The 26,121-nt window shown below is 52.3% G+C and overlaps 1 protein-coding gene across 1 annotated transcript in view; it reads right to left on the bottom strand.

Annotated features, from left to right (window-relative positions):
• Positions 1–1,196: 1,196 nt before the first annotated feature.
• The window catches only part of SNX29 (sorting nexin 29), a 593,032-nt gene continuing 568,107 nt past the window's right edge, over positions 1,197–26,121 (bottom strand). Inside the window, exon 22 of the mRNA XM_023231145.3 lies at positions 1,197–3,096. Within this exon, the coding sequence (XP_023086913.1) occupies positions 2,967–3,096 (130 nt within the window). The 3' untranslated portion in view covers positions 1,197–2,966. The remainder of the gene's footprint in view (positions 3,097–26,121) is intronic.

Raw genomic sequence — 26,121 nt, 5'->3', positions numbered from 1 at the left:
TGGATTTTGGGCACCAGGTTCCAGCCACAATCCTGCTAGGCCTGGGTGTTGCCACCCCGTTTCTCCAGGCACTGGGAACCCTGCCAGTTGTCTCTGTTGCCTGAAGTTCATCCCACCACATTAGAGAGCAGGGCAGGGGTGTTTTGGGCAGCAGGGTGAACCCAATCATTGCAGAACATTCTATGGGATTCCAAAGGGAAGGCTTCGGGGAGCTGCTGCCATGCGCCAGTCACTAGCATTTCTGAGTGAAAATGAGGGGAGATGGTCTGGATCTGGGAGATGACTCCAGGGTCAGTGCATGACCATGGGGGAGGGAGCAGGAGCAGGCAGCTGGGATGGTCCCCACGTGGCTCCCGGGAACACGCTCTCCACATTTGGGAGAGGAGCGCAGGGCTTCTGTGAATAATGAAGCTTTATCAAAAGCGGAAGGCAGAGTTTTCCCACCCATTCAATATCAGCTGAGAGCATGCTTGTTTCTCACGGGTTAGTATCTGTCAGCTGTGGGGGACTGACTGTGCGTTGTTTCTTGACATCATGTGCAGAATGTCCAAGGTGCTTCCTGGTGGGGTATCTGGAGAAGAGGGCAAGACATGATTCACATCCTGTGTTTCGGGGGCAGGTGTCAGAAAAGGTGCGGGTCATAAGGCCGGGGCATGTTGGAGATGGGAGGTTCCTTTCTGTATTCAGCAGAGAACAGGGAGATGACCTCCAGGGCAAGTTCCCTGGCTTAGGGAGGCCTGCCTGAGACCGTCTCTGAGCTGGCAGCAAACACCTACTTCAAAATGACCGATGTGGCATAAACCCAACGTGAGGGGCCATGACAGACGGCAGCTTGAGCCAGATGGCAGCCTCAGCTTTTAGTCCCTGCCTCAGTCTGTGAGGGCACTCAGACTTGCCAGCCACATGGGCTGATGTGCACTGCGGCCGTGGAATTTGCAATAAAGCATGTGTATTGGTCAGGCGCAGTGGCTGACGCCTGTAATCCCAGCACTTTGGGAGGCCGAGGTGGATCCACGAGGTCAGGAGATCGAGACCATCCTGGAGAACATGGTGAAACCCCGCCTCTCCTAAAAATCCAAGAAAATTAGCTAGGCGTGGTGGTGGGCGCCTGTAGTCCCAGTTTCTCTGGAGGCTGAGGCAGGAGAATGGCGTGGACCCGGGAGGCGACAGAGCTTGCAGTGAGCAGAGATAGGCCCACTGCACTCTAGCCGGGGCAACAGAACGAGACTCCGTCTCAAAAAAAAAAAGCATGTGTATTGCAGCAACGTTGGCAGGTGAGTGGAACAGAGAGCAGGCTGCCTTTTTGGGATGTCTCGGGTCCTCCAGACTCGCAAACTGACTGCAGGGTCCCCACCTCCATGCACACTCCGGCTCATTCAGTCTCACCAGGGCATGGCTTACCTGGCCCAAAGTCCACTAGGAAGTCATATAGGCCTCGGTTTCTCTGGGGTGCTGTGTGTGAGTGATCTCGGCCTTAAAGGCCATGAACAATCTTCCTTGCTATGAGGGGAACGCACAGCATAAACCTTCCAGATGATTCTCCAGAGATTTCCTCGAGCCAGGAAATGCTCCACGCTCACCTGGGCAGTACACATTTTAAGCCACTGAGTTGAAGCAGGTCCAGGACAAGCCCATGGCTTCCCATCTAACTATCGCCTTCCACCTGCTTCTGTCCTCACGTTCCACTGCGTCCCTGCCTCAGCTTAAGGCGGAATGCACTCACTTACTCTGGCATAGTGCATTTCACGACATCCTTCCTGGTTATTTTACCCCAGAAATGCAAACTGCCTCAACGGTGCTGACCATGCGAGGATAGCCCTCGTCCTGAGAGGGGCTCTGGTGTGAGCTCACTGGAGGAGGAGCCCCAGGGGCCGCCCAGTTGCTGGTCCCCATCCTCCTCTCCACGTGCCAAGGCCCCCTGTACTCTGAGAGCCATCCTAGCATGGAAGGAAGAAGACTCCATCTTAGCGGATGCAGAGTTCGGTTCCCAAGGACAATGTCAGCTGGGCAGACGGGGGATAGAAAATGTCTTTAGTGGAGAGAAACATGATCTGTTCAGTGTCCATGCTGGGTCCAAGTTCACAGACATGGAGCCTGGTTTGAACACCATGGAACCTTCTGCTTAGTGGTTCCCTGAGCCAAGTCTCTCATAATGGTGAGGCCAAGGCCACTTTGGACAAGCTATAAGCTGGATGACGTTACCAGGTTGCTGCTGATGACTGGGTCAGATGTCCAAGTCCCCCCCTCCAAACCTGGCGAGGGCTTTGGTGGCCTCAGGCTCCCGAGGGCACTGGTCCTTCCTGAAGCCAGCCGTGGGGAAGGTAGGGGAAGTTCTCCGAACTCATGTTAAATACCACTAATGGCTCCTTGCCAAGGCCACAGGACTATCCCTCGGGAGAAGTGAGCACTGACATGGCTGGGGGTCTAATGACGGTGGGTGGAGAATGCAGTGAAAGGAACCAGATCCCCTCCCCACTGCCAATCCCAGGCATTCCTAGGTTGGGCCAGGTGATGACTTGAAACAGCAAAAAGAGTCGAACAGCCATTCTAGGCCCCGTGTGGGAAAGAGTGGAGAGGGTGGCTCTACAATGAACCTTCCTGGGTAGGGGATAAGCTGTGCATCTCACCCAGGGGGCACCCAGCCTGACCTGGTGCCCACCCTCCTGCCAGCGCTGAACTGCTGGAGGTGAACGAACAGCCCCTGCAGCCCAGGGCAGCCCCCAGGAGCAGAAGGACCACGTGCTGCAGTCTGTCCAGCGAGGCACTGCCTTGCTCTCTGGGGTCAGGGACCATGTGGCTCCAAGACTGACCAGTTTAATCAGGGTGTCGTGTAACTGGTGTGGATCGTGTGCTCTCAGGGTCACCGGGTGGGCGTGGTCGTCACGCCGAGGTGAGGGGCCAGCGGCAGTGGCTGGGGTGGAGGCAGCTGGCGACGCGTAGGGCCCGTGGCTGGGGTTCCATCGAGGTCAGAGGTCGCCACTCTGGGGCTCCACGTTGCGCGTCTCCCGGGGCTGACCTCGGGACAGTTTGGGGAAGCGGGAAGCCGCTTTGGGCCGGTTGTTTTTGTTCACAGGCTCTCCGGGCGGGGCGATGTCGCTGGAAGAGGAGAGAGAGTATCAGCTTAAGTGTGGGGGTTGAGACGCAAATGACCACCGGCTGGGAAGGGAGCCAGGTGTGTGCGCAGCAGGAGGGATGTGGTTGGGGACTGTGGGCCAGCTCATTGGGGCAGCCTTTGGTAAGTGCCCCCTGGAAAAATGAGAAACTCGTATTGTGACGTTAAGGTTCTATCTTTTTAAAGCGCTCCGAGGCTCCAACCAAGCTTGGCTGTGAGTGTGAGCTAGCTCACGGTACCACTGTCCCAGCTGCATTTTAAGGTTATGAAAGAATGTTCTAGGTATAGATTTCTTCCCCACGTTTTCTTTCATCTTCCGGTAAAGGTCCAGTTCCAAGTCCAAGGCGACTTTGGAAAACACTGTAGAGTCATAAAAGATGTGTAGCAAAACACAGCAGAGGGACTTCCTGTGGAACTGATCCTGAGAAAATCATCAGGCCCTAGGCCCCGGTCTAGTTATAAGGTGGCTGGGCATGGTATTGTGTTTAACAGCCAGGAACAGCAGAAGATACCATCAAGAGGGGGACACGGATCCTGGTTCTGAAGCAACACACAGTAGCAAAGCATGTGTGGCTCCCAGGGCACACTTCTGAGGGGACAGAGTAGAGGCCGGGAGGCTGCACCCTGAGAGTGGAGGGGGCTCAGCAGGGAGTCTCGTGTTGCAGTTGCAGTTTTAAAAAACTCTATTTTCTTGGGACAGAGTCTCAACTCTGTTGCCTAGGTTAGAGTGCAATGGTGCAATCATAGCTCGCTGCAGCCTCGACCTCCTGGGCTCAAGCGATCTTCCTACCTCAGCTGCCTGAGCAGCTGGGGCTGTAGGTACTAGCCACCATGCCTGGCTAATTTTTTAAGGTTTTTGTAGAGATGGGGTCTTGCTCTGTTGCTCAGGCTGGTCTCAAGTGATCCTCAAGCTCAACCTCCCAAAGTGCTTGGGATTACAGGTGTGAGCCACTGTGCCTGGCCAATCCTTAACCACACTTGTAAAGTTCTCTTTGCTAGCTAAGGAGACACGTAAAATCTGGGGCTGGGAATGTTCTGTTGATTGTAGGCTATGTGAAGAGGAAGTAAACAACAGGACGCAGCAGTTGATAAGAATGATCTCTAAGTGCTAAGACTACAGATGTTAGAAAACACATAAAAAAATTGTGTACAATAAATATCTCACTGGGACAAAACACTTTACAACAAGACAAAAACCTAGGACCAGTGTTCACTCTTGCATCCTGAGCACCTGTATGCTGTCACAGCTTTCTGGACGTGAGCCCTCTGGATCCTACAAGGGAAGACAGGACCCTATCCACAGCTAGCTCCACCCTATTTGTGGCTCAGGGAGGACGAGGGCCACCTAGCAGGTAAGTGTCAGATTAGGATCATCCACCCCCAGCTGTCGCCAAACCCAGTTTCCCACACCACATGAGTTAAGGGAAGAGTTGTGTTCATAAATCCGTTCCCCTAGAGGGTCCCCGCAGGGTTCCCCCAAAATAGCCCAATGTGTCTTCGTGCATCTCAGGAGTGATTCTCTTTACAATGATCTGGTTTGCGTTGCAGTGTTGCAGGGACACAGCCACTGCGAGTGAAATGCCTCTCGTTTCAAGTTTGACACCCTGATAAGCTAACGAAATGAAAGACCCCTTTTAATGATTGCCTTCTTCTATAAGTCAAGTTGTGCTTTGCCTTCTGTGCATGGATGAAAAAAAAATTTGACCTTGGCCGGGCGTGGTGGCTCAAGCCTGTAATCCCAACACTTTGGGCGGCCGAGACAGGCGGATCACGAGGTCAGGAGTTTGAGACCATCCTGGCTAAGACGGTGAAACCGCGTCTCTACTTAAAAAAAAAAATAAAAAGCTAGCTGGGCGAGGTGGCGGGCGCCTGTAGTCCCAGCTACTCGGGAGACTGAGGCAGGAAAATGGCGTAAACCTGGGAGGCGGTGCTTGCAGTGAGCTGAGATGCGGCCACTGCACTCCAGCCCGGGCAACAGCGAGACTCGGTCTTTAAAAAAAAAAAAAAAAATTGACGTTGAACAAAGCTGGAGATGATCTGAATCATCTCTGAGCCCGTCCAGCCTGGTGTGTGCTGCCCAGTCCTCCTCTAGGTGGGCATCTGGCTGCAGGCCCAAAGCAAACACGCTCCTCTTACTTCGAAGGATGACCTGCCTTACCAGAAGCCTCTTTATCCCTGGACCCTCCTGAGAGGATGGTTTGAAGATGCTGGAAGGAGGTCTTTGCTCACGGTGTAGGGGGACTGATTCTTAGAAAGATACAGGAATGCTTGGATGTAAATGTCAGTTTAAAGCGATGCCCTCACAATCCCCTCCTGTCAGGCTGTTCAGATCCAGGGTCCGACCAGCCACTCCTTAGCCTGCAACCATGGCCATCAGCACAGCCAGGACAAACCTGGCCTGCAATGACCAGAGCCTGGGGAGGAACCGTGGAGGTAACGGGCTCTGAGAGTGGGAAAGGCCAGTGCCTTGCTGGTTGTGAGAGAAGAGGTACCAGCTGCTGGGGTGAGGATGCTTTCATAACAAACGGTACCTGCCATGCACAGGCATGGAGAGAGGATGGGGCTCTGAGGCAGATGCCTATGTTGAGTCCTGCTGTGGATGGTGCTGTCTGAGCCTTGGTTTCCTCGTCATTTGGGGATGACAACTGTGAGCACATCCTAGTGCTGTGGCAGGGATTCGAGGGGTATCTGAAGCCGCCAACTAGCTCTGCCACCAACTAGCTGTGTTTCTGTAGGCAAATGCCTGACGTCTGAGCCTTGCACAGAATAAAGGTGAGGTGGTTTTATGCATCATGGGGATCCAGTGCCTAGACTGACAATGACTAGGCAGCATTGAACACTCACACACACACGGGCTGTGCCACCGGACACCATGCTGGGCACGAAGGGGTGCAGAAGTGGCCTTGGGCTTGGAGAGCCACAGTCCCATTGAGGATGGGGAGGGCACACCCTGGACAGATCACTGGGATAGAAGCATGGGGCGGTGGGGGAGGGGGAATGCCCCAATGAGGGGGAACCCAGGCGGTTCGGAGCAGAGCACACAGGGCTTCCTGGAAGAGGCAGAGGTGTGGAGGGTGAGCAGGAGTGAGCTGAGGGTCACTGTCCGAAGGGCCCTCTAGCTGTGAAGATGAGCACAGGTGAAGTGGCGGGCCCGTGGCGGGCGGGGGGGACTTGCAGCTGGGCAGACCCAGCCTAGCTGCTTCCTCTGCGTGGAACGCAGGGTTAGCTCGGGGTGTGTACTTGAGCAGTCACAGGGCTGTGTCTGTCTGATGTCCGTGCCTGGCACCTGGGGCCTCCCAGTGAGTGTTGGCTGCTGTGGCTGATGGTGTGACAGTGGGCTCATGTGACATGCGGATGGTTCAGTCCTCCAGGCCCTGTGGAGCAGAGCCATGTCTTGGAACACAGGCTTGGTGGGGGGTGAGACCAGTGGACCCGGGTGGGCTGGCGGCAGGGCTACTGTCATGGCTCCTGAGAACCCGGGGTGAGGATGGGCAGACGAGGCTGCGGGACGATGGGCTTCATTCGGAACAAGTTGAGAGGATGACACCTGCAGAAATCTGCCTGGAACAGGGACTTCAGTGAGTGTGTGACGGATGGAAAACCGGACTGCTGGGCACAGTGGGCTTGAGCGGAGAGTGCTGGCGGCTGCTGGCGTATGAGGCTGAATCTCTTGCAACCGCCATCTTTGTAGGTCGAGAATAGCCTAACACTGGTAGTGCTGTCTGGCTGAATACCAGGGTCTGAAGGTGTGGGGTGGGGGGGGACTAGGAGTGTGTAAACGGGGGAAGGAAGTGGGCTGATGTGGATAGAAGAGACAGGGCCAGTACTTATCGAGAAGGAAGGAGACCCGACATTCCCCCACTGGGCCCCTCCCCTACAGGGGAGAGATAAGGCCAGTGCCACGCTCACTCCAGGACTGGCGTCCAACAGAGATATGGGCTGTAGTCAGACGCTTCCTAGGGAAGCTGAAAGGCCTTGCATTTACAATGACAGCCTTCAATAAGATCCATTGATTTTTTCACCACTTTAAAACCAAGGCTCCCTCCAGCCCCTGCTGCAGAGGCTTCCTCCCAACAGCATCCTCAGAGTGAAATTCCCATCCCTCATAGCCCTTGTTAGCTGGCGATTTCTGCCTCGTGTACCACTGAGACTTCTGGAATGACAGCACCATTTCTTACCCAGCTTCACTCATAGAAGCTAGCCACCAACAAGCAGACTGTCTCTTGTCTGGCATGACTGCATTTTTTAACACAGTGGGGTTGCAGCTCTAGGGCCTAAGCGAGAGACGAATGCATGGACAAGGTACGTTCTATTCCTGCTCCCCAGCAGGGACTGTGTTAATGCTGGGGCTAGTCTGTTCTAGTTTTGCAAACAAGAAAAAGGGGGTCTGGACAGCAATCCATGAGAATGGATTGCCAAAGGCCTTAACTCCATGTTCAGAGTCAGAAAACTTGGGTTCCTTCTGTTAGACACTATAGACCTTGGAGAAAGATCCATAACCTCTGCAAGACACAGCTTTCTGATGTCCGAAGCGAGGATATAGTGCCAATCATACATCACTCAAGGCAGATGTATGCAGTTGGCAATAATTAGAAGTAGACATGGCTCTTTTGCTATCCTGCAATAAGAAGGTAACAGGCACCAGTGAAGTCTGGCCAGCAAATTCATAGCAAGTTATACTGATAGAAGCATCTAATGTACCAAAGGAACTGGGTAGAGACTGTTTTTCTCTTCTAGAGATGGGGGTCTCCCTATGGGGCCTAGGATGGTCTCAAACTCCTGGGTTCAAGCCATCCTCTCACCTCAGCCTCCCAAGTGCTGGGATTATGGGCATGAGCCACCCTACCCAGGGAAGTAGGCGTTTACAAAAATACAGCATACTTTCCAAACTACCTCCTGTCGCCAGTGCAATCCCTCAACTCCCTGCCCTGGGGGAAGGGGGCTAGAGGGCGCCGAGGGAACCTTCTCTGAAAAGCCCATCTTCGTCTTTCTGGAACAAGATCAATGTCTAGACATTGCAGGTCTTCTGCCGCCTGCTCCCGATACAGCAGAGGCCTCACAGGGCTACGTCGATGGGTAGAGATGGGTATTCAGCAGGGATATTTACGGACAGCCTGAAGAAATAAAAGGCAGTGAGTGCAAATGGGTGGGGCTTCCAGTCTTAAGACAGCTAGCGAATGAGGGTGGGGAAATCGTGGCGGTTCTGTCAAGAATGAGAGAGTGCCGTCTCTGCCATTCTTCCTGTTCCTCTTGGCTCTGGAGAGTTCGAGAGAGAAGACTCAGTTTCTAGGGGCTAGGACAGCCTGTGAGATGTGCTAGACAATGAGGCCTAACGAAGCCACCACCTGACGGTGCAGACCCCTCAGCCGGTGGTGCCAGATGACTCAACATCTTCCAAACTTAGGGAGCAGTCAGTCTCCCCGTTTTTGTTTTTTGAAGATGGAGTCTTGCTCTCTTGCCCATGCTGGAGTGCAGTGGCGAAATCTCGGCTCACTGCAAGCTCCACCTCCAGGGTTCATGCCATTCTCCTGTCTCAGCCTCCCGAGTAGCTGGGACTATAGGGACCTGCCACCACGCCCGGGTAGTGTTTTGTATTTTTTTTTGGTAGAGATGGGGGTTTCACTGTGTTAGCCAGGATGGTCTTGATCTCCTGACCTCGTGATCCACCCACCTCGGCCTCCCAGAGCCCATTTTACTGGCCCTATTCGGTTGCTAAATTTACCAACAAAGGATATACTACAAGGAACAAAATCCAGTCACCATCTATTTTCACCGTTGGGGGTGAGATAACAATGTGGTGATAAAGGACCGGCTCAGGATAGCGGCCACTCCTATAGGGTGACTTTCTCCAGTCCACCAAGTAGACTTTGCGAGCCATGGATCCAGATCCCAATGCTGCTCTGGTACCTGGAGGGCGGGTACCACAAGGCCACTTTCAGGGTGTGAGTCTCAGAATCCCAACATCTTGATTGTGGTAAGTGACATCTGTTGGCCCAGAGTCACCCCACCTGGAGCTGGGATGAGGACAGGCCGTGCCCTTTCCCAGGCTCCATTGTTACTGTCTGCTGTGCATCTCCTATATGACATTCAGTGCCTTTATTTTTTGGTGACCTTGGCCTTTGCAACAATATTCATGAACACGGTTTTAAAGGCACATTCAAGAATTTGAGAAGCTTTTCTTTTGTACCAGCCGTCGTTCCTTTGCTGCCCCTCGTACTGGGTGAATGCTTGCTGCTGACTATGCTGGTTTTTGCAACATGGACAAATCTCAAAGAGCATCGTCAAATTCCCAGAGCTGCCCCACAGCTGAATCCATTCATAGGCCACTCCGGAAAAGGCAAAACTAGGAGCCACAGAGAACAAATTGGGGTCCCAGGGGTTGACTATAGAGGAACGCTAGGGGATTTGGGGGTAAAGGAGCTGTTCCGTACCTTGATGGTGGTGGCTATAGGACTCTGTCTTTGTCAAAACTCACCGAACTACGCCATAAAAACGAGAAATCGCACCACGGTAGGCTTCAATCTCAAACTTGACTCCAAGAGGGCAGTATCTGTAAATCTAGACTTTTCTGGGGTGAAAGAGCCCCTCAGGGAAGACCCTGATAGCGTGAAGCTCTCGGGCCAGCAACCGTCGTCCCTGTCTCTGGGCAGAAAGCAGGGGCCATGGGGACACTCTGAGATGACTCCCGGCCGTGTCATTCACCACCAGGGGTACTTGGGCTGGTCACGATGCTCCTTTCTGGGACTCAGATTTCTCGCCTGCGAAGGGGGATCAAAGTCAAACTACCGAGCCACATGCACTTCAAATGGGTGAACTGTATGGTGTGTGATCTGTATCTTGAGCTGTTGTAAAAAAAAAAAGGTGCAGCAATACATGAAGGGGGAAATCGCAGGATCTGCCTTGCAGGTTCTTGAGACAAAGCCGAGGCTCGTGCTGGATGCGGGGATGGAGCGCGGCTCGTGGGGGTGCTGCTTTTAGTGAATGTCCTCACCCTTCACTGCTGAACTTGGCTTTGGCCACCGCTGGCAGGGTTCACTCCTCTTCTGCGAACTTGTGTTCAGGTCTGACCTCGATCTTATACCTCAGACCTGGTATTGTCAGAGGCATTTTGGGGTCACCCAGGGAGGGAAGGGACTTAAAAACGCAGTTCAAACTACTAGGCAGAAAACACGGGAAGGAAATGGCACAGAAGATTCATCCGCAAATCCACGAGGGGCTGGGCCCTGCTGGGCTGTAGGGTCCATTGCCATCAACCTGGGAAACTCTGGGGACATAACTTCCCCAGGGCTGCACCTGGCTCTGAGCTCATCTGGAAGGCAACTGGAGAAAGAAGTCCTGGGACACCACGGTCACTTAGGAGACAACCCATGCTTCCCCATGGCACCACCTCCTCCCCTCCCAGGAGAGGGACGTAAGCTGCGGTAATGAGCCCCGTGCCAGGCCATGCGTGGGGGCTTACACACACGCTTAGTATTCATTTCAGAAGCTCCATCTCCGTCCTCCCCGCCGCTGGCAACTACAGCAGCACCGCGGGAATTGGGGTGAAGGGGGGCTGTGAGGGCACCCGCCAAGGGCCCCAGGGGTGGCTGTTCTTTTTAATAAGCCTCTGCGGTGCACTGCATGCTGCCCTGTCGCCAGCATATGTGGCTGAAATTGATCCGAGAGTCTCAACTGCTCATCAGTGAAAATGGCTGCCAGGAGTGACTAGCTTTGCCTTTTGCTTCACCTGTGATCTGGGTTTAGGCGAGCTGGTCCGTATTTCATTTACTAGGAGCTGCCTTCATAGGGAGGAGGGCTGGATCTCTGCAACCCAGGTAGGACCGAGCTGTGTGTGCAGCAGGGATGTGGCCAACATCCTCCACGACCCAGCTCCCTGATAAGTCTGTGCATGTACTAGTTTGAAAACCCAGTTCTGCCTCCGGGATGTGGAAATCATGGAGAATGTGCTCCCTGCATCTTACTTAGGCCCTGGATCTGTGGAGTGGCGTTGCCCTGACTTCTGTACCGCGTGGCCTTGGGGGTCTCGATGGGTGGCGTCAGAGCACACCAGGCTGAGCAGCCTTTGACTTCGTTCCTGAGTAACACCTAGGCCTCAGGACTCGGAAATCCAATTCCACTGTGAACTATGCTGACATCCACCAAGGCTTTTACCTCCTGCCTCTTGGTTTGAAATGGGTCTCCATGACTTCCACCATCGACACAAGTGACCCAGAAATGGCTCTGGCAGTATCAAGGGTTCCTTGAAGGCAGGTCTGGGTGTGGTTCGCTTTGGATCCCAACACCATAAGGCACTTGATTTAATTATTCTGAATAAATAAATCCTGAGCTTAAGGAGTAACAGATTCTCATACCATCCTTAAGCTGGCCACGTGAAGGGGGTGCTGTAATTACCATCCTAATATTGCGGGTGTGGAAAATAAAGCAGGGAGGGTAAATCCTATGGCTAATGAGGAGCAGAGACTGGTCTTGATCTCGAATGTGCGGTCTGAGCCTAGAGTCCATGACTAGATGCAAATGCATCCAAACCCAGACCCCAAGATGCTACAGTTAGGTGGGGGGCAGAAGTGGGTATGGGACAAGGCAGCTGTTGTTCGCTGCTTTGAGAGGGACAGGTGGACAGACCCTCGGGAGCCACACTGGTCAAGGTTTCAACCATAAATAGAAATGGTCTGGAAGGTGGAGGCCAGGACAGGCCTGCCCAGAAAAGCAGAAGGTACATGTGACTCCCAGGGAAGAACCCAAAAGACTCAGCGGACAGGGATGCCTGCAGGACACTGTGGCTTTTGGGAACTAAAGAACTCAAAATACTGAGGGCACAACCTGTCACCAGATGAATGTAAATCCCCCACCCAGCATTTTTTCATGATCTTTTGAGTGTGCTTTCAATAACGCTGTGGCGTTGCTGCTAGGTACACTGATATTTTAAGCTTCAGGCTTTTCTTCTGCAAACTCTGGCTGTATAGTTGCTCTTCTACAAGCACAAGTTAAATGGTGAAAAGGGAAAGCAGTAAGAATCTAGAGAATTCTCTCATTTATAAAAGTATTTAAAGAAGAGTGATACAGGCTCATTGCTTGGAAAAAAAAAAAAGCTTGTCAACCCACCCTTTGTGGATAACCACTGTTAAGACAGTAGTATACAGTTCTCTAGTCATTTTTCTACATGTGTTTGTCATGGTAAGTATTCCAAAATTAAAGTTGCTTTGAAATTTGGTATTGCTTTAAATCAAAGCATTCTGGCCTTGTATATGCCAGAGACGATGGTGGAAATGGCCTGGAAGATAGTAACGAAGAAGGTGCTGTGTAAGTCTCGTGGAGTGACTGCTGTGAGGCTGGGTGTCACTATTTCATCTCTTTCTTGCTGTCCTCACCATGGGAGATGGGAAGTTCAAGAAGTTACTGCCCTAGGCCCACATTAGAGAAGCAGAATGTGGCTTACATTTGGGTTCAGGGCCATGCCTAAGGTCATGTGGGAGTAGTCCCCAACCTTTTTGGCACCGGAGACCAGTTTTGTATAAGATAATTTTTCCACAGGCTCGGGGGGTGGGGATGGTTTTGAGATAAAGTACATTACATTTGTACATTATATTTCTATTACTACATTGCTATAAATAATGAAATAATTACACAACTCACCATAATGTAGAATCACTGAGAGCCCTGAGCTTGTTTTCTTGCAACTAGACAGTCTCTTCTGGGGGCAATGGGAGATGGTGAGAGATGAGGTATTACATTCTCGTAAAGAGCACACAGCCTAGATCCCTCGTATGTGCAGTTTACAGTAGGCTTTGCACTGCTATGAGAATCAAATGCCACTGCTGATGTCAGGAGGCGGAGCTCAGGCAGTGATGTGAGCGATGGGGAGTGGCTGTAGATACAGAGGAAGCTGTGCTCACCTGCTGTGTAGCCCAGTTCCTAACAGGCTACGGATTGGGTACTGCTCCAGGGGTTGGGGACCCCTGGCCTATGGGACAGAAAAGGGATCCAAACCTGATCCGACTACTACTTATCCTGGGCTAAGGGCCAGAGGACAGGGCGGTAGGCCTCGAGGTTTCTAGGAAGACGTTGCAGTTATGACATGTGAATTTACTTGCTTAAAAGCAGTCTTTTCTCTCTCCCCCAATATCTGTGTAAAGTCTCTTAATTCCTCTTTTATGTGAAAAATGGGGCCAATATCAGCCACCTATGAGATTAAACAGGACAAGACATTTAGGGTCTGAAGCAAACTCGGGCACATTCTCTGCAAATGGGCTGCCTCTGGCCCTGTTGTGGATCTTGGCGACTGCGGACCTGTCCCTGGGGAGCACCATCAGGTGGATAAACGAGATGTACAACTTGTGAAGATCACCCAAGGGGCCTGAGGAGCGTTTGGGACAAAGCCGAGTCTGAGACAGGGAGCCTTGTGATGAGGCAGGTACAGCACCCCCGTAGAAACGGAATGGGGCTGGATTCGGATCCCAGGCACAAGGACGAGTAGTAGGATGGGGGGATGGAGAACATATTTCTTTTGAGCTTGGGGCCTGGACTGTGGGAGCAGCTGGGGCAGAGGGACAGGTGTATGAATCCATCATGGACGGGGTACTGAGAGGCATGGCACTGTGGGGTGCATGCATCCCCGGGGTAAACAGTGCCCATTAAAAACTAAAGATGCAGTGTGCCTAACTTTCAAGGATGGCTTAAGTTCATAGAGCGGTCTACCAATGCTTTCCAGATGTCAGCTTTTACCATTTCAAGGCTAAAAGATGGCTCTGGGTAAAATTCTGATCATGACCAATGGCTGTGACGCTGAGGGCCTCTTTGTGGGTAGCCCCTGGTCACTTTAAGTGGGTACCTCAGGTTTCAGAGGTGGCTCGGGCTGACATTTCAGAAGGCCTCATATAGCATCCACTAGGGTAGGCTAAAGAGAGGCTGCCTGATGGTTCTGCTGGGGGTAAACTGCCTGACTTTCCAAGGATGGAAAGGATTCTCCCTGAATCCTGCTGCTGTTCTCATTCTCAGTTGCACGTGTCCGCACTTTCCATGGGATGCTCAGAGCACATCATGTCTGCTGTAATCCCAGTCACTTCCCTCGCAGTGCTCTCCCCACCACAGCACCCAGCCCCACCAACCCTGGCCAAAAACTTCAGCCGAAGACCCACAGGAAGACAGTGGTGAATGAAAAACGCAGCCTGTCTGCCCCGCGGACTTGAGAGTCCTCCAGTTCCCGTAAGATCATGATAGAGCTGAAAAATGTCACTGACATCACAATGCACCACACTACTCCTATGTCTGAGGTGATGCTGGTGTCAAGCCTACTGCACTGCCAGTCACGGAAAAGATTTGGGCCCGGCGTGGTGGCTCACTGGAGGTCAGGAGTTTGACATCAGACTGGCCAACACGGTGAAACCCTGTCTCATTCATTGGGTGTGGTGGGATGTTCCTAGAATCCCAGCTCTACTTGGGAGGCTGAGGCAGGAAAATCACTTGAACTCGAGGTTTCAGCGAGCCGAGACCATGCTGCGGCATCCCAGCCTGGGTAACAGAGCAAGATTCCACCTCAAAAAATTTAAACAATTTAAAGGTAGAAAAAAAAAAACCTCATCACTAGGGCTATAAAGAAATATTTTTACACTGTGTAAGTATTATGAAAGTCAAGAGTTTTAAGAAAACTTTATAAAGTACAAAAGTTAAAAGCAAAGGCTAATTATTAAAGGAAAATATCTTATAAATGTAGTATAGCATAGAGGTCCCACCTTTGTAAAGTCCCCTAGTGCACGTGACATCCTGAGCTCTCCCCTCCCCCAGAACCACTTCCAGTCCTACAGGCTCCAGTCACGGGCAGGGCCCTAGGCAGGTGGATCATTTTTCATCTCTTACCCTTTGTAGCTACCCGAATTCCGCTGTGTTGCAGGTTCCCATGGTATCCAGTACACTCATGTATTGCATAGGTTTGTGTACATGAGCACACCCTGAGGTTCACACACCACCGCAATCACCTAACGACCCCTGTCTCAGGACGTATCCCCATCACCGGGCGACACGTGATTATTTTGCACTGTACACCCTGTGCTAGGCCCCAACGGACCAAACCAAACGAGTCACTCAAGCCCAATGCCACCTAATTAAGCTACAACGGTATGGAAGCAGGAAGCCCCCCCCACGCAGGCGATTGCAGTCTACCCGAGACAAAAGAAGTCCCCTCTGTTTAACAAAAAAGCAACCTGAGGTAGGTAACCTGATGTTAACCAATCCATTTGTCCCCACCTCACAAAACCTGTTCTGCCACTGACCATGGGGGCTCTCCTCCTATTTTGTACAATGGAGGCTGCCTCAATTCGTGCATCCTAAAAGCCAGTTGGCTCTGTATCTAAATGTACTGTAATTCTTTTGACACCGTTCCCTGAGAAGGCATCAGTGTACACCCACCCTCTGCTGCTCCTGACATAAGGATGGAAGAGCCCTGCTCCTGGGGAAGGCTCACCCCTCCGTCGGGCTGTTCCCCAATAGCTTCCTCCAGGACTTTGCAACTCCACAACTCCCCTCTCCCGTGGCCCCACCTGCAACAAAGCCCTGTCTCCCTCGGCCTCCCAGGCCCTCTGGCCAGTATTGAGCTCTCCATCCGCCATCCCAGGAGAACTTAAAAGACTGGCGGGTAGCAATTGACTACTTCCTCTCATCTCAACCCCACTACACTTTTAAAGCTCTCAGGAAGGTCATCAGTGACTACTGTGTTGTCCAAGTCAACTGGTGGGCTGGGCACAGTGGCTCACACCTGTAATGCCAGTACTTTGGGAGGCTGAGGTGGGCGGATCACTTGAGGTCAGGAGTTTGAGACCAGCCTGGCCAACATGGTGAAACCCCATCTCTACTAAAAAACACAAAAAGTAGCCGGGCGTGGTGGCAGGCACCTGTAATCCCAGCTACTCTGGAGGCCGGGAGGCTGAGGCAGGAGAGTTGTTTGAACCCGGGAAGCAGTTGCAGTGAGCCCAGATCATGCCACTCTACTCTAGCCTGGGTGATGAGCAAAACTGTCTCTCACACACAAAAAAAGGTGGCTTGTTCAAGTCCTCAACCATTCATCTCCACCCTCTTCGGAGGTTCCTTCCATCTCTCTGAGGACTGCTTTGCCACTAAATCATGGAGGGTCCTGGGTCTCTTCTGCCTGCACTCCCCACGTGTGCTCTCGTCCATTTGGATGGCTCTCCATAGATCCAAACGGCAAAGCTTCCCAAATTCATTGTCGGCCCTGACTTCCCTCTGGAGCCCTGGAGTCCATGTATCTACCTTGAATATGGCCAAAATGGAAATTGTGGCCAGGTGCAGTGACTCATGCCTCCCATCTCGGCACTTTGGGAGGCAGAGGCAGCTCGACAGCTTGAGCTCAGAGGAGTCTGAGGCCACCCTGGGCCACATAGTGAGACCCTATTGCTACAAAAAAAAAAAATTAGATGTGGTGGCGTGTGCCTGTAGACCAGCTACCCAGGAGGCAGAGGTGGGAGGACTGCTTGAGCCGGGGAGACGGAGGCTGTAGTGAGCCGAGATCACACTACTACACTCCAGGCGAGGTGACAGATTGAGACTATCTCAAAAAAATTCATTTTTTTTCCCATTAAACTTCTGTTCCTCCTCTGGACTTCCATACTTTAGTAAATGGGGTAACTGCCAACTCCACTGCTCAAACCAGAACTCTGGGAAACATCTTAACTTTTCTTCACATTCCATACCAAATCCAACACCCAATGGCCTGTGGCTTCTGCCTCCAGACACGTGTCCACTGCTTCCACTTCTATCTGCTGTGTCTCTTAAACCCGGACACCTTCCCTTCTCGCCTCGACCCTTCCTCAGACCAAACCCTTCCATGGCTTCCCACTGCGTTCAGAATCAAATGCAAATGTTTCTGCCATGGCTGTAATTCCATCGTCACTTCCTCCAGCAACGCGGGGACTGCCCATCATGCTCTAACTCCTCCTCGAGCTTTTGCCCTTTGCCCAAAAGTCCCCTCTAGTCTAGTCACCCCCTACTGCATCGGTCCCTCGGAATTTCTTCACAGCATCTGTCACTGAAGCGTCATCTCCCCTGCCATATCCCCAGTGCCTGGAATTACATCTGGCGCACTCAACCAGGTGAGTGAAGTCACGGGTCTGTCCTGGTCTAGCTCCTCTACAGCGGACCACTGCCCGCTGGCCCCATGGCACCTTGGGCTTGCCAGCTTAGGGAGGTGCGGTGTGATGCCCCGACACCAGCCTCGCAGTCAGAAAACCCTGGGTTGGATTTCACACACAGCAACATCTGGGATGTGTCATCGTGGCAAAGCTATTTAACTTCTCCAACCATCACTTTGAGAAAATAAGAGTAATAACGCACACTCATCTCTCAATGAAAGCAGAGATTGTTACTTTTATAAGACTGTTAATAAGAAAAGCGCCCTCAAAGCCTCACTCAGTGCGATGCGAGATGGCATGAGTCCAGAGGACAAGTGAGCAAAAAAAGACATTTGAAAATTGATAGCCAGGCAGGTGCTGTTACAAGTCAGTGTGATGAAAACAGACCTGATACCACATGCAAAAATAAATAAGGGTCGAGACTGAGACTCCCTGTCATGAAAGCCAGCCTGGGAGATGGCAGCTAGGGAAATACCCTGCAGGCACGAGGGACTCCCACATAGCAACCCGAGGGGCTGGCAGTCCAGCAGACACGCAGGGAAAGGCAGCGAGTGCCTCATGGGAGAAAGGCTGACCAACGTGTTTCTCAGTAAGTCTGGTGACATCTGCAACCCTTCCACGTGCCAAGAAGCACCAGGGCTATGAGAGGGACTGAGCACACAGCGCCCCTACTCTCTGGGAAGTCATACCCTGGGCTTGGGCACCCTCATCTCTCTCCTCTATTTCTCCCTGTGCCCAGCAGCTGCCTACAATCCAGTCTCCATGCCACACCTGAGTAACGCCACTGACGCCAGACCGTGTCACTCCTGCACCAAGTCTGTCTTGGAGAACAAGCTTTCCGATACTCTACGAGATCCTTCCTGATCAGCACTTTCACCTTTCCACCCCCTTCCCTCCTTCCTGTGACTCCAACCAGCCTCAAGGCGCCTCGGTAGCACCAGGCCCCTGCAAGAGTGAGGCACACTCCTGCCTCCCTCTGCAAGCCAAAAAGGCGCTCCCACCGGCTGACCCCTCACCACCTCCGTCACTTTCTCCGGAGGCCATACTCGCTGCCCTCCCCAACTACCCTCCCCTGCACTGCCTCTCCTGTACGGCATGCTGATGTATCTTTGTCCTCTTCCCTGAGCACCCTGGCACCTACAGAGAGTAAGCCGCACAGAGCAGGTGCTCAATACAAATTTCTGGAATGAACGATTGCATTCTACAGGGGGAGAGGACACGTTCGAATACATTTACCATTATGAGTCATCAGGAAAATGCAAACTGAAAAAGATTAAAAGATGGCTGTTACCAGGCCTGGGCGGGGATGCTGAGAAATGGCGCACCTGTGGTTAGCAGAGGCACAAACTGGTGAAACCTGGGAAAACCGAGGCAGCTGTGTGCGTGAGTGAGCCCCTGTGACTTGGGAGCGCCACGTCTCGGTGTCTGCTTTAAGAAGTTGTTCAGCAAGTTCACAACGACATGGGCGAGGATGTTCAGTGCAGCATCCTTCTGAGGAGGAAGCTTGGAAACCACTCCATGCCCGTGTGCAGGACCCACGGACCCGGGATGTCAGGTGTGCAGAAGCGGCAGCACATGCTGCCGTTAAAGAGGACGATGCACACCCATGCACAGGGGCACAGCAACACCAAGACACAGGTAACGGAAAAGCTACAGAACAAGAGACATCTGGTCCCATTTTAAAACTGAAACCTCACATGAAGCAAGCACCCATGTCTACACAGACGCGCCAACAGGCAGAGACGAGGATACAGCCAAGGGAGATGTTCGTGTTTTGCTCCATATACGCTCATCGTTCAAATGGTTTCAACCAGAACTTACTCGCACATTGCTCATTTAATTAAAAACAGAAAAGAACAAAGCATCCTGGCCGGGCACGGTGGTTCAGACCTGTAATCCCAGTGCTTTGCAAGGCCAAGGTGAGAGGATCACTTGAGGTCAGCAGTTAAAGACCAGTCTGGGCAACATGATAAAACCCTGTCTCTACTAAAATACAAAAATCAGCCAGATGTGGTGGTAGATGCCTGTAATCCCAGCTACTTGGGAGGCTGAGGCAGGAGAATCGCTTGAACCTGGGAGGCAGAGGTTGCAGTGAGCTGAGATCGTGCTACTGCACTCCAGCCTGGGCAAAAGAGTTGAGACTCCATTTCAAATCCCAGCACTTTGGGAAGCCGAGGCGGGTGGATCACAAAGTCAGGAGTTCGAGACCAGCCTGGTCAACATGGTGTAAACCCTGTCTGCACTAGAAAAAAAAAATAAAAAGCCGGGCATGGTGGCGCGTCCCAGCTACTTGGTAGGCTGAGGCAGGAGAATCACTTGAACCCAGGAGGCGGAGGTTGCATCGACCCAAGATTGCGTCATTGCACTCCAGCCTGGGCAACAAAAGTGAGACTCCATCTTGGGGGCGGGGAGAGAACAAAGTATCTTGAGAAAGAGCCCACAGCTCCTGCTTAGTCCCCTGGAGTGCTCTGCTAGGCCCCTCCTCCGGCACTGTGACGGCAGGTGTGCACCTGCCCTGCCTGGTCTAAGCAGCTGGGGCTGCTCTCAGCTGGTCTACACCATGCTCAGCAGGTTGGAGACTGTCAGATCCGGTTTTTGGCAACCAGAACTACTTATAATACATCCCAACTTGTGAGCACGTCTGGCAAGCTCTGAGCAGATGAGCTTCCTTCTCTGCCTGCCTTGTCAGGGCATTTCCCAGGGCTGGGCAACCACTCATTTTCCCCTCCTCTGTGTGCCGGACAGGTGGCCCTAGGCAGCAGCGGTCTTGTACGATCTCCCTCTGTATTCCTGAGTCCCCATCTGCTAGCATGGCCACTGGAAATAACTGCAGCTGTACACTGACTTAAGGATCCAAAAATCCCAGGAAGACCCCGGAGCTGTGAGCCAGATGTCCAAGGCCTCCCCAGCTTTCAAGCCCCAGGCCAAGCCTGAACGACATGGAGGTGAGTGTTGCTTTGCAGTTACTGTCTCTAACGTCCACAGCCTCTTAAAGCTGACCGAATCCCACTCTCCTGACTTCAGGCCCTCAGACAGCGCCTGCTGCACTCAATACAATCCATGCTCCTGATGATGCGGCAGATGAGGCCAGGCACAATCAGCTCTGCCGCCCTTGCCTTTCCCCTGCCCCCATGTTCACGTCTCCCTAGGCCCTGCCATCTGTCACCTGCCATGCCCTCTCCTCTCTGACACGGCAGGGCCTCACACTGCTGGCTGTTCCCTCCTCCAGGACGACTCAAATCCCAGAGCGGAGACGAATTCACATCTGAGCTCAGAAGTGACTTCACTGGAGATACCATGTCTCTTATCAGTCCCCCACTCAAAATCTTCCCCCTGACCCTTGTAAATGCCCTTCATGGCCTTGTCTCCCATTGCAGTCCTTCTATCTGTTTGGTGTTTCGTTTTTGCTTTTTCAGTCACCCCCATGAAACTCCATGAGGGCAGCAACTTGGCTGGCCTGTGTGCCAGTGCTGGGGACATCATCGAGGAATGAAGGCCTATTTGGCACACTGTTTTTGAGCAAGATTCCTCAGGCCCGATGGTTGGTGATGAGATGGACCGAGGTATTTCACTCCAGCTCTTGAGCTGGTACAACTGACTATGTCCTCACCACTGCTCTGCGCTGGGCACGGTCCTTGCTGTCTTACAGGTATTGGCTTATTAAACCCTCCCAGAAGTCAGGAGGGAGGTCTCGTTATCACCTCCTCTTCTAGATGAGGAAACTGAGGCACAGAAGCTAACTGGCCCGGGCTTAGAAGCCCCGTAGGAGGCACAGTTGGGGTGTGGAAGCAGGTGTCTGACTCTATGGCCCTCCCCTGCCTCATCTGCCATTTGTTTCCGTTTCTGCAGAATTTGTAGATTAAGCTGTACTGGAACGCAGCCTCACTCAGGCATTTCCGTATCAGCCATGTTTGCACTCACTGAGATAGTACAGCTGAGTGGCTGAGACAGAGATTCAGTGCCCCACAAATCCTTCCCATCCGAGCCCGGACTTGCCACCTGTTTTAGACACGGGGACCAGCAGGAGCTGCTGTCACATGGCACTGAGTTGGGCATAGCCTGGCTGAGGGATCTCACTGCATCCTCACAGCAGCTCTGTGTGGTTGAGTATAGTGGTCTTCACCTTACAGATGAGCAGACGGAGGCTCAGAAACATCATCTGCCCGGTCCTGTATCCCCAGCAGCTAAGCAGCAGAACTGAGACGGGGACACAGAAGTTTGACGCCCATGTGCTTCTGAAGCGGGCCCCCGTTACGTGTATGAGGCAGCCAGGAAGTGATTATTTGTCAGCTGCTCCCTTCCAGAAGCTGGCTCACCACCTGAAAGGAGGGTGGCACTTTTATCCTACTGCACAGGAACGGAAACCAAACCTCAGAGAAAATACTGGCTGGGTTGATGCCTCAGACTCAGATATGATTCTAACACCAGAATGTGTTCCAGCCTTTTAAAAGCAGGGCTTGTCAACTTTGGATGCACCTTAGAATTACCCAGGGAAGTTTAAAAAAATACTGATGCTCAGGGCCAAAGATTAATGTTGCATTAACCAGGCAGGGCCTGGCGTCCATTTTTAAAAGCATGCCGGCTGATCCAACGTACAAGCTGTGGTTGAGACCCCAACTTGAAAGCAATCGTACCATTAGGGAAGTTCTGCAAATGGAAAGACTAGCCCCCAAAAGAATGATTCCACGTATCTCTGAGGTTACAGGTGGCTTTTTGGTGGGTTGAGAAACTGGTTAAACATTCAACGGTGTCTGAACCTCCTGGAGAAGTGATTTTTAGACTGTCCTCAGAACATGGCAGATCTGAGAGCACTCTGTTCCTGAAGACTCACTGCAGGGAAGTCTGCACGATGGTGCTGAGGGTTTTCTGAGATTCTCCCGGCAGCTATGGACCACGGTTTCATCATTTCAGACCAGATTTCATCCAAGGAAAGAGAGGATCAATGAAGATGAAAGCTCTCCACTTCCTTCACCGGGATGGCACCTGGCTTAGGAGCCCATCACTTGGCCAGAGAAGAAATATTTAGATCGAGAACACCTTTCCGCTGTGCCCTAAGCCATTCTACGTTTATGATTCAACTAAAAATTTATTTCCACTTGTATGAAAGCAGCAATGCTGAGCTGCTCCTCCCCTCACAGGTTTCCTCCCAGAGTCTGTCATGAAAATACCACTCAAAAATCATCCGTAAAAAGGTAAATAAGGCAAATCATATTCTTTGCTCCATCTTCCTTATCTCAGCTCTTCAGCCTCAGCATACTTTTTGAACTATTTTATGTCATCACCTTTTTTGAATAGGCAACACAAGAAAGGAGTGTAGAATGAGGTGCTGAAGGCATGAAAAAGTGACTCTCCCCACCTTGGTCCTCCAGTAAGCCACGGTTATTTTTTAATGTATCTTCCTAGAGGTATCCATTACATATAGAAGCATGTATGTATGCACAGGTGTGAGTATATATCCTCATATTTGCCCTTTGTTTTTGGGAGACTGAGTCTCACTCTGTCTCCCAGGCTGGAATGCAGTGACGCAATCTCAGCTCACTGCCACCTCTACCTCCAGGGTTCAAGCGATTCTCCTGCCTCAGCCTCCTGAGTAGCTGGGACTACAGGCATGCACCACCATGCCTGGATAATTTTTGTATTTTCAGTAGAGACGGGGTTTCACCATGTTGGCCAGGCTGGTCTCAAACTCCTGACCTCAGGTGATCCATCCACCTTGGCCTCTCAAAGTGCTGGGATTACAGGCATGAGCCACTGTGCCCAGCCCATATTTGCTATTTCTAAAAATAGAAAGGGATTATGTGTGGTACTTTTCCATGCTTTTTCCTCTTAGTGATTATGTCGTGAAGATTTTTTCCCCGTGATACGGAAGGTATTCCCTTTCATGTAGGTGTACATCAGCCTCCGTATTCTAGCCCATAGGATGGCAAACTTCCTATAAAGGGTGAGACTGTAAACATATTAGGCTCCAGGGAGCCATTCCATCTCAGTTACAACTCTTCAACTTTGCCCTTATAGCAAGAAAGAAGCCATAGATGAAGTCTGAATGAATGGGCATGTTCCAATAAAACTTTATTTACAAAAACAGGCAGAAGGTAGGATTTGGCCTGTGGGCTGTCATTTTCTGACCTCTGTCCCAGTCTGAACCATCTTTGGCTGTTTCACCACAGTCATATGGCCACACGGGCCCAAGGAGGCAAGGCCTGCTGGCACGGGGGACAGAAACCATGATGGGCCTTGGCTGCAAATGGAAATTACCTGCTAATTACCAACAGCTCTCAAAGTAAATGCTGCAACAGACTGTATGGCGACTCTCCTGACCCTGAGCAGCATCTGGGACATCAAGATGCCAGCTGCCTCAAGCTGGTTTTGGCAGCTATGCTTTCTTTCCAGAGACTGTGTGGAGGGTGAGGGCTCTGGAGTGGAAAAAGGCCTTCGGGCTGGGGTCCTAGGGTGGAAGCCCACTCCATTCCTTACTGGCTATGTGAGACAGAGGATGAAAAATGACACAGGCATCTTTGTGTGTGTGTTAAGATCTCCCTGTCATCCAGGCTGGAGTACAGTGGTGCAGTGGTGTGATCTCGGTTCACTGCAACCTCCACCTCCCAGATTCAAGAGATTCTCCTGTCTTAGCCTCCCGAGTAGCTGGGACTACAGGTGCACACCACCACCCCTGGCTAATTTTTGTATTTTTGGTAGAGATGGGGTTTCGCTGTGTTGGCCAGGCTGGTTTCCAACTCCTGACCCCAAGTGATCTGCCACCTCAGCCTCCCAAAGTGCTGGGACTACGGGCATGAGACACCACAGCCAGCAGACACAAGCATCTTCAGGGGACCTGGCCCATGCAGACACGCCATGAACGGCAAATGTGATCATGATGTTAATTGCTAAATCAAAGGTCAAAACTCTACCCCAGGATTTTCCATCTGCTGTGTCCCCAAGAAACGACACCGTGTAACATAAAGCCGAACACTACGATGTCTGTCCAGCTGCAAGAGTGGCCTCACCTTCTAAGATATTGCACAAGCTTTTTATGCTGCCTGCGAAGAACCTAAAACATGGGAGAGCAGGGACCTCGCTTGTCCTGCTGCTTGAGGGTTCCCCAAGCACCGGGCCATAGCAGGTGCTGGAAAATACCTACAGCCCAAGTGAATGCCCATAGGTGCAGGGTCCACGCCAAGGGCCCTGGCTGCAGAGCTGTGGACCTGAGAGCTAGACAGGGCTGGGCCCGCCGGGGGAAAACACCAGCCCAGCTCTGACCCAGAGCTGTGGGGGATGGGGGATGAACTCAGCACAGAAAACACCTTGGAGCCTGCGACCTGCCCCTCCTACAGCAGCACAAAGCCCTGTGGTGCTCTGGGCTTTAAACTTCAGTTCCTGCTGAGTTGACACCAAATGAGGTCCCTGAGGAGCCTCTTCCTCTGTGGGGCTTGGACAGAGGACCCTGGCCTAGAGTGGGACTTATGGGGAAGCCACCGTCATGGAAAGGCCCCAGTTTCACCCTCAAGGCATCTGGTTCAGACAAGACAACCATGACCACTCATCCTGAAAGCCCAGTACTGTCCAAGAGACACACATGCTACAGGGATGTGGCACAGTCTGGGGGGCCAGGGGTAGGTTAAAAAGAAGGAGACCTTGGAAGGTGTGGGACTCCCTTCCATGTGGGTGCAGAGCCCACACTGTCATCCCCATGGAGGCAACAAGCTGGGAGAACAGGGCTCCAGGGACAGCAGCCTCCACCCTTCCCAGTCAGGTCCACACCCAGTGAGCCAGGAGGAAGAAAAGGTGACCCAACACCACGGCAAGATCCAGTGTGACGGTGGGAGTCCCTGTGGGATGAGCAAGGGAGCGAGTGTATGTGGCCAGGATTAAGAATGAATAGGGAAAGAGAACTCCTGCTGGACCCAATAAATGGACCTCAGTGTCCCTTAGCAACATCTTTTTATGTCATGCCTGGCCCTGCCCATGCCAGAGGTGATGCCTGCCTTCCTATAAGCATGGGCAGTGCAAAAGTCCGGGATGCCACCTTCACTCCAGACCGCTGGGCCACACGGCTTCCCCCACCCCCCACTCCCAACAGACTGTGAGCACCTCGAGGGCAGACCGAGGTTGAGGTGTCCCTGAACCCCTGGCACAGCCCCTGTGGAGCTCTAGAAACGCTACTGAAGGAAGTGGCTCATTTTGCCGGAAGCCCAGTTTGGATCTCGGGGCTCAGTAAGGCTATCCCTGCAGCACATCCTTGTGCCCATCCTGCTTGGCCAGGCAAGTGTGAGCAGCTGCAGCCTCACAGCAAGAGGCTTAGGCAGTGAGGAGTGGCACGCTACGCAGATCCCAGACATGAACTCAGGGGCCAGGTTTCATTACAAGAGATGGTGCCCAGGGCGGCAATCCTACCTCTGTCCCATAGGACAGCTTGGTGGTGCTGAGGCTGACTCCATGGGGATGTATTTAATCCTCCTTGTGAGGTAAGGGGATGCTGTTGACCCCATCTCGGGACTGTTCTTTCACTTCCTCACTCCTCTTTCACATCCTCATTCAAACCAGCACCACGTACTGGTAGCTCTGCTTTGAGAATACCCCTCCCAGGCTGCCCGAGGCACCATCCCCTCTCCCCAGGGTGACTACATGGTCCCCTGCCTGTTCCATCGCCCTCTGCTGGCTCCACATGGCAGCCAGAGTCCCCTTGGCTGCAAGGCCTCTGTGCCCAGGCTGCCCTGCCCTGGCTTCCCTGCTGCTTCTCCAGGGGGCCAAGTCCTCACAACCTCAGGACCTTTGCACCTGCTGTGTCCACTGCCTGGCTCACTGCCTCAGGTCTCCACTTCATGTCAGACTATCCTTGTGGTCTTCCTGGACCATAAACGGCACATCCCCAGC

The sequence above is a fragment of the Piliocolobus tephrosceles genome, chromosome 17 (genome assembly GCF_002776525.5).
Source record: "Piliocolobus tephrosceles isolate RC106 chromosome 17, ASM277652v3, whole genome shotgun sequence".
NCBI lineage: Eukaryota > Metazoa > Chordata > Mammalia > Primates > Cercopithecidae > Piliocolobus > Piliocolobus tephrosceles.
The sequence above is the reverse complement of the archived record's forward strand: the minus strand, read 5'-3'. Positions and strand labels throughout refer to the sequence as shown.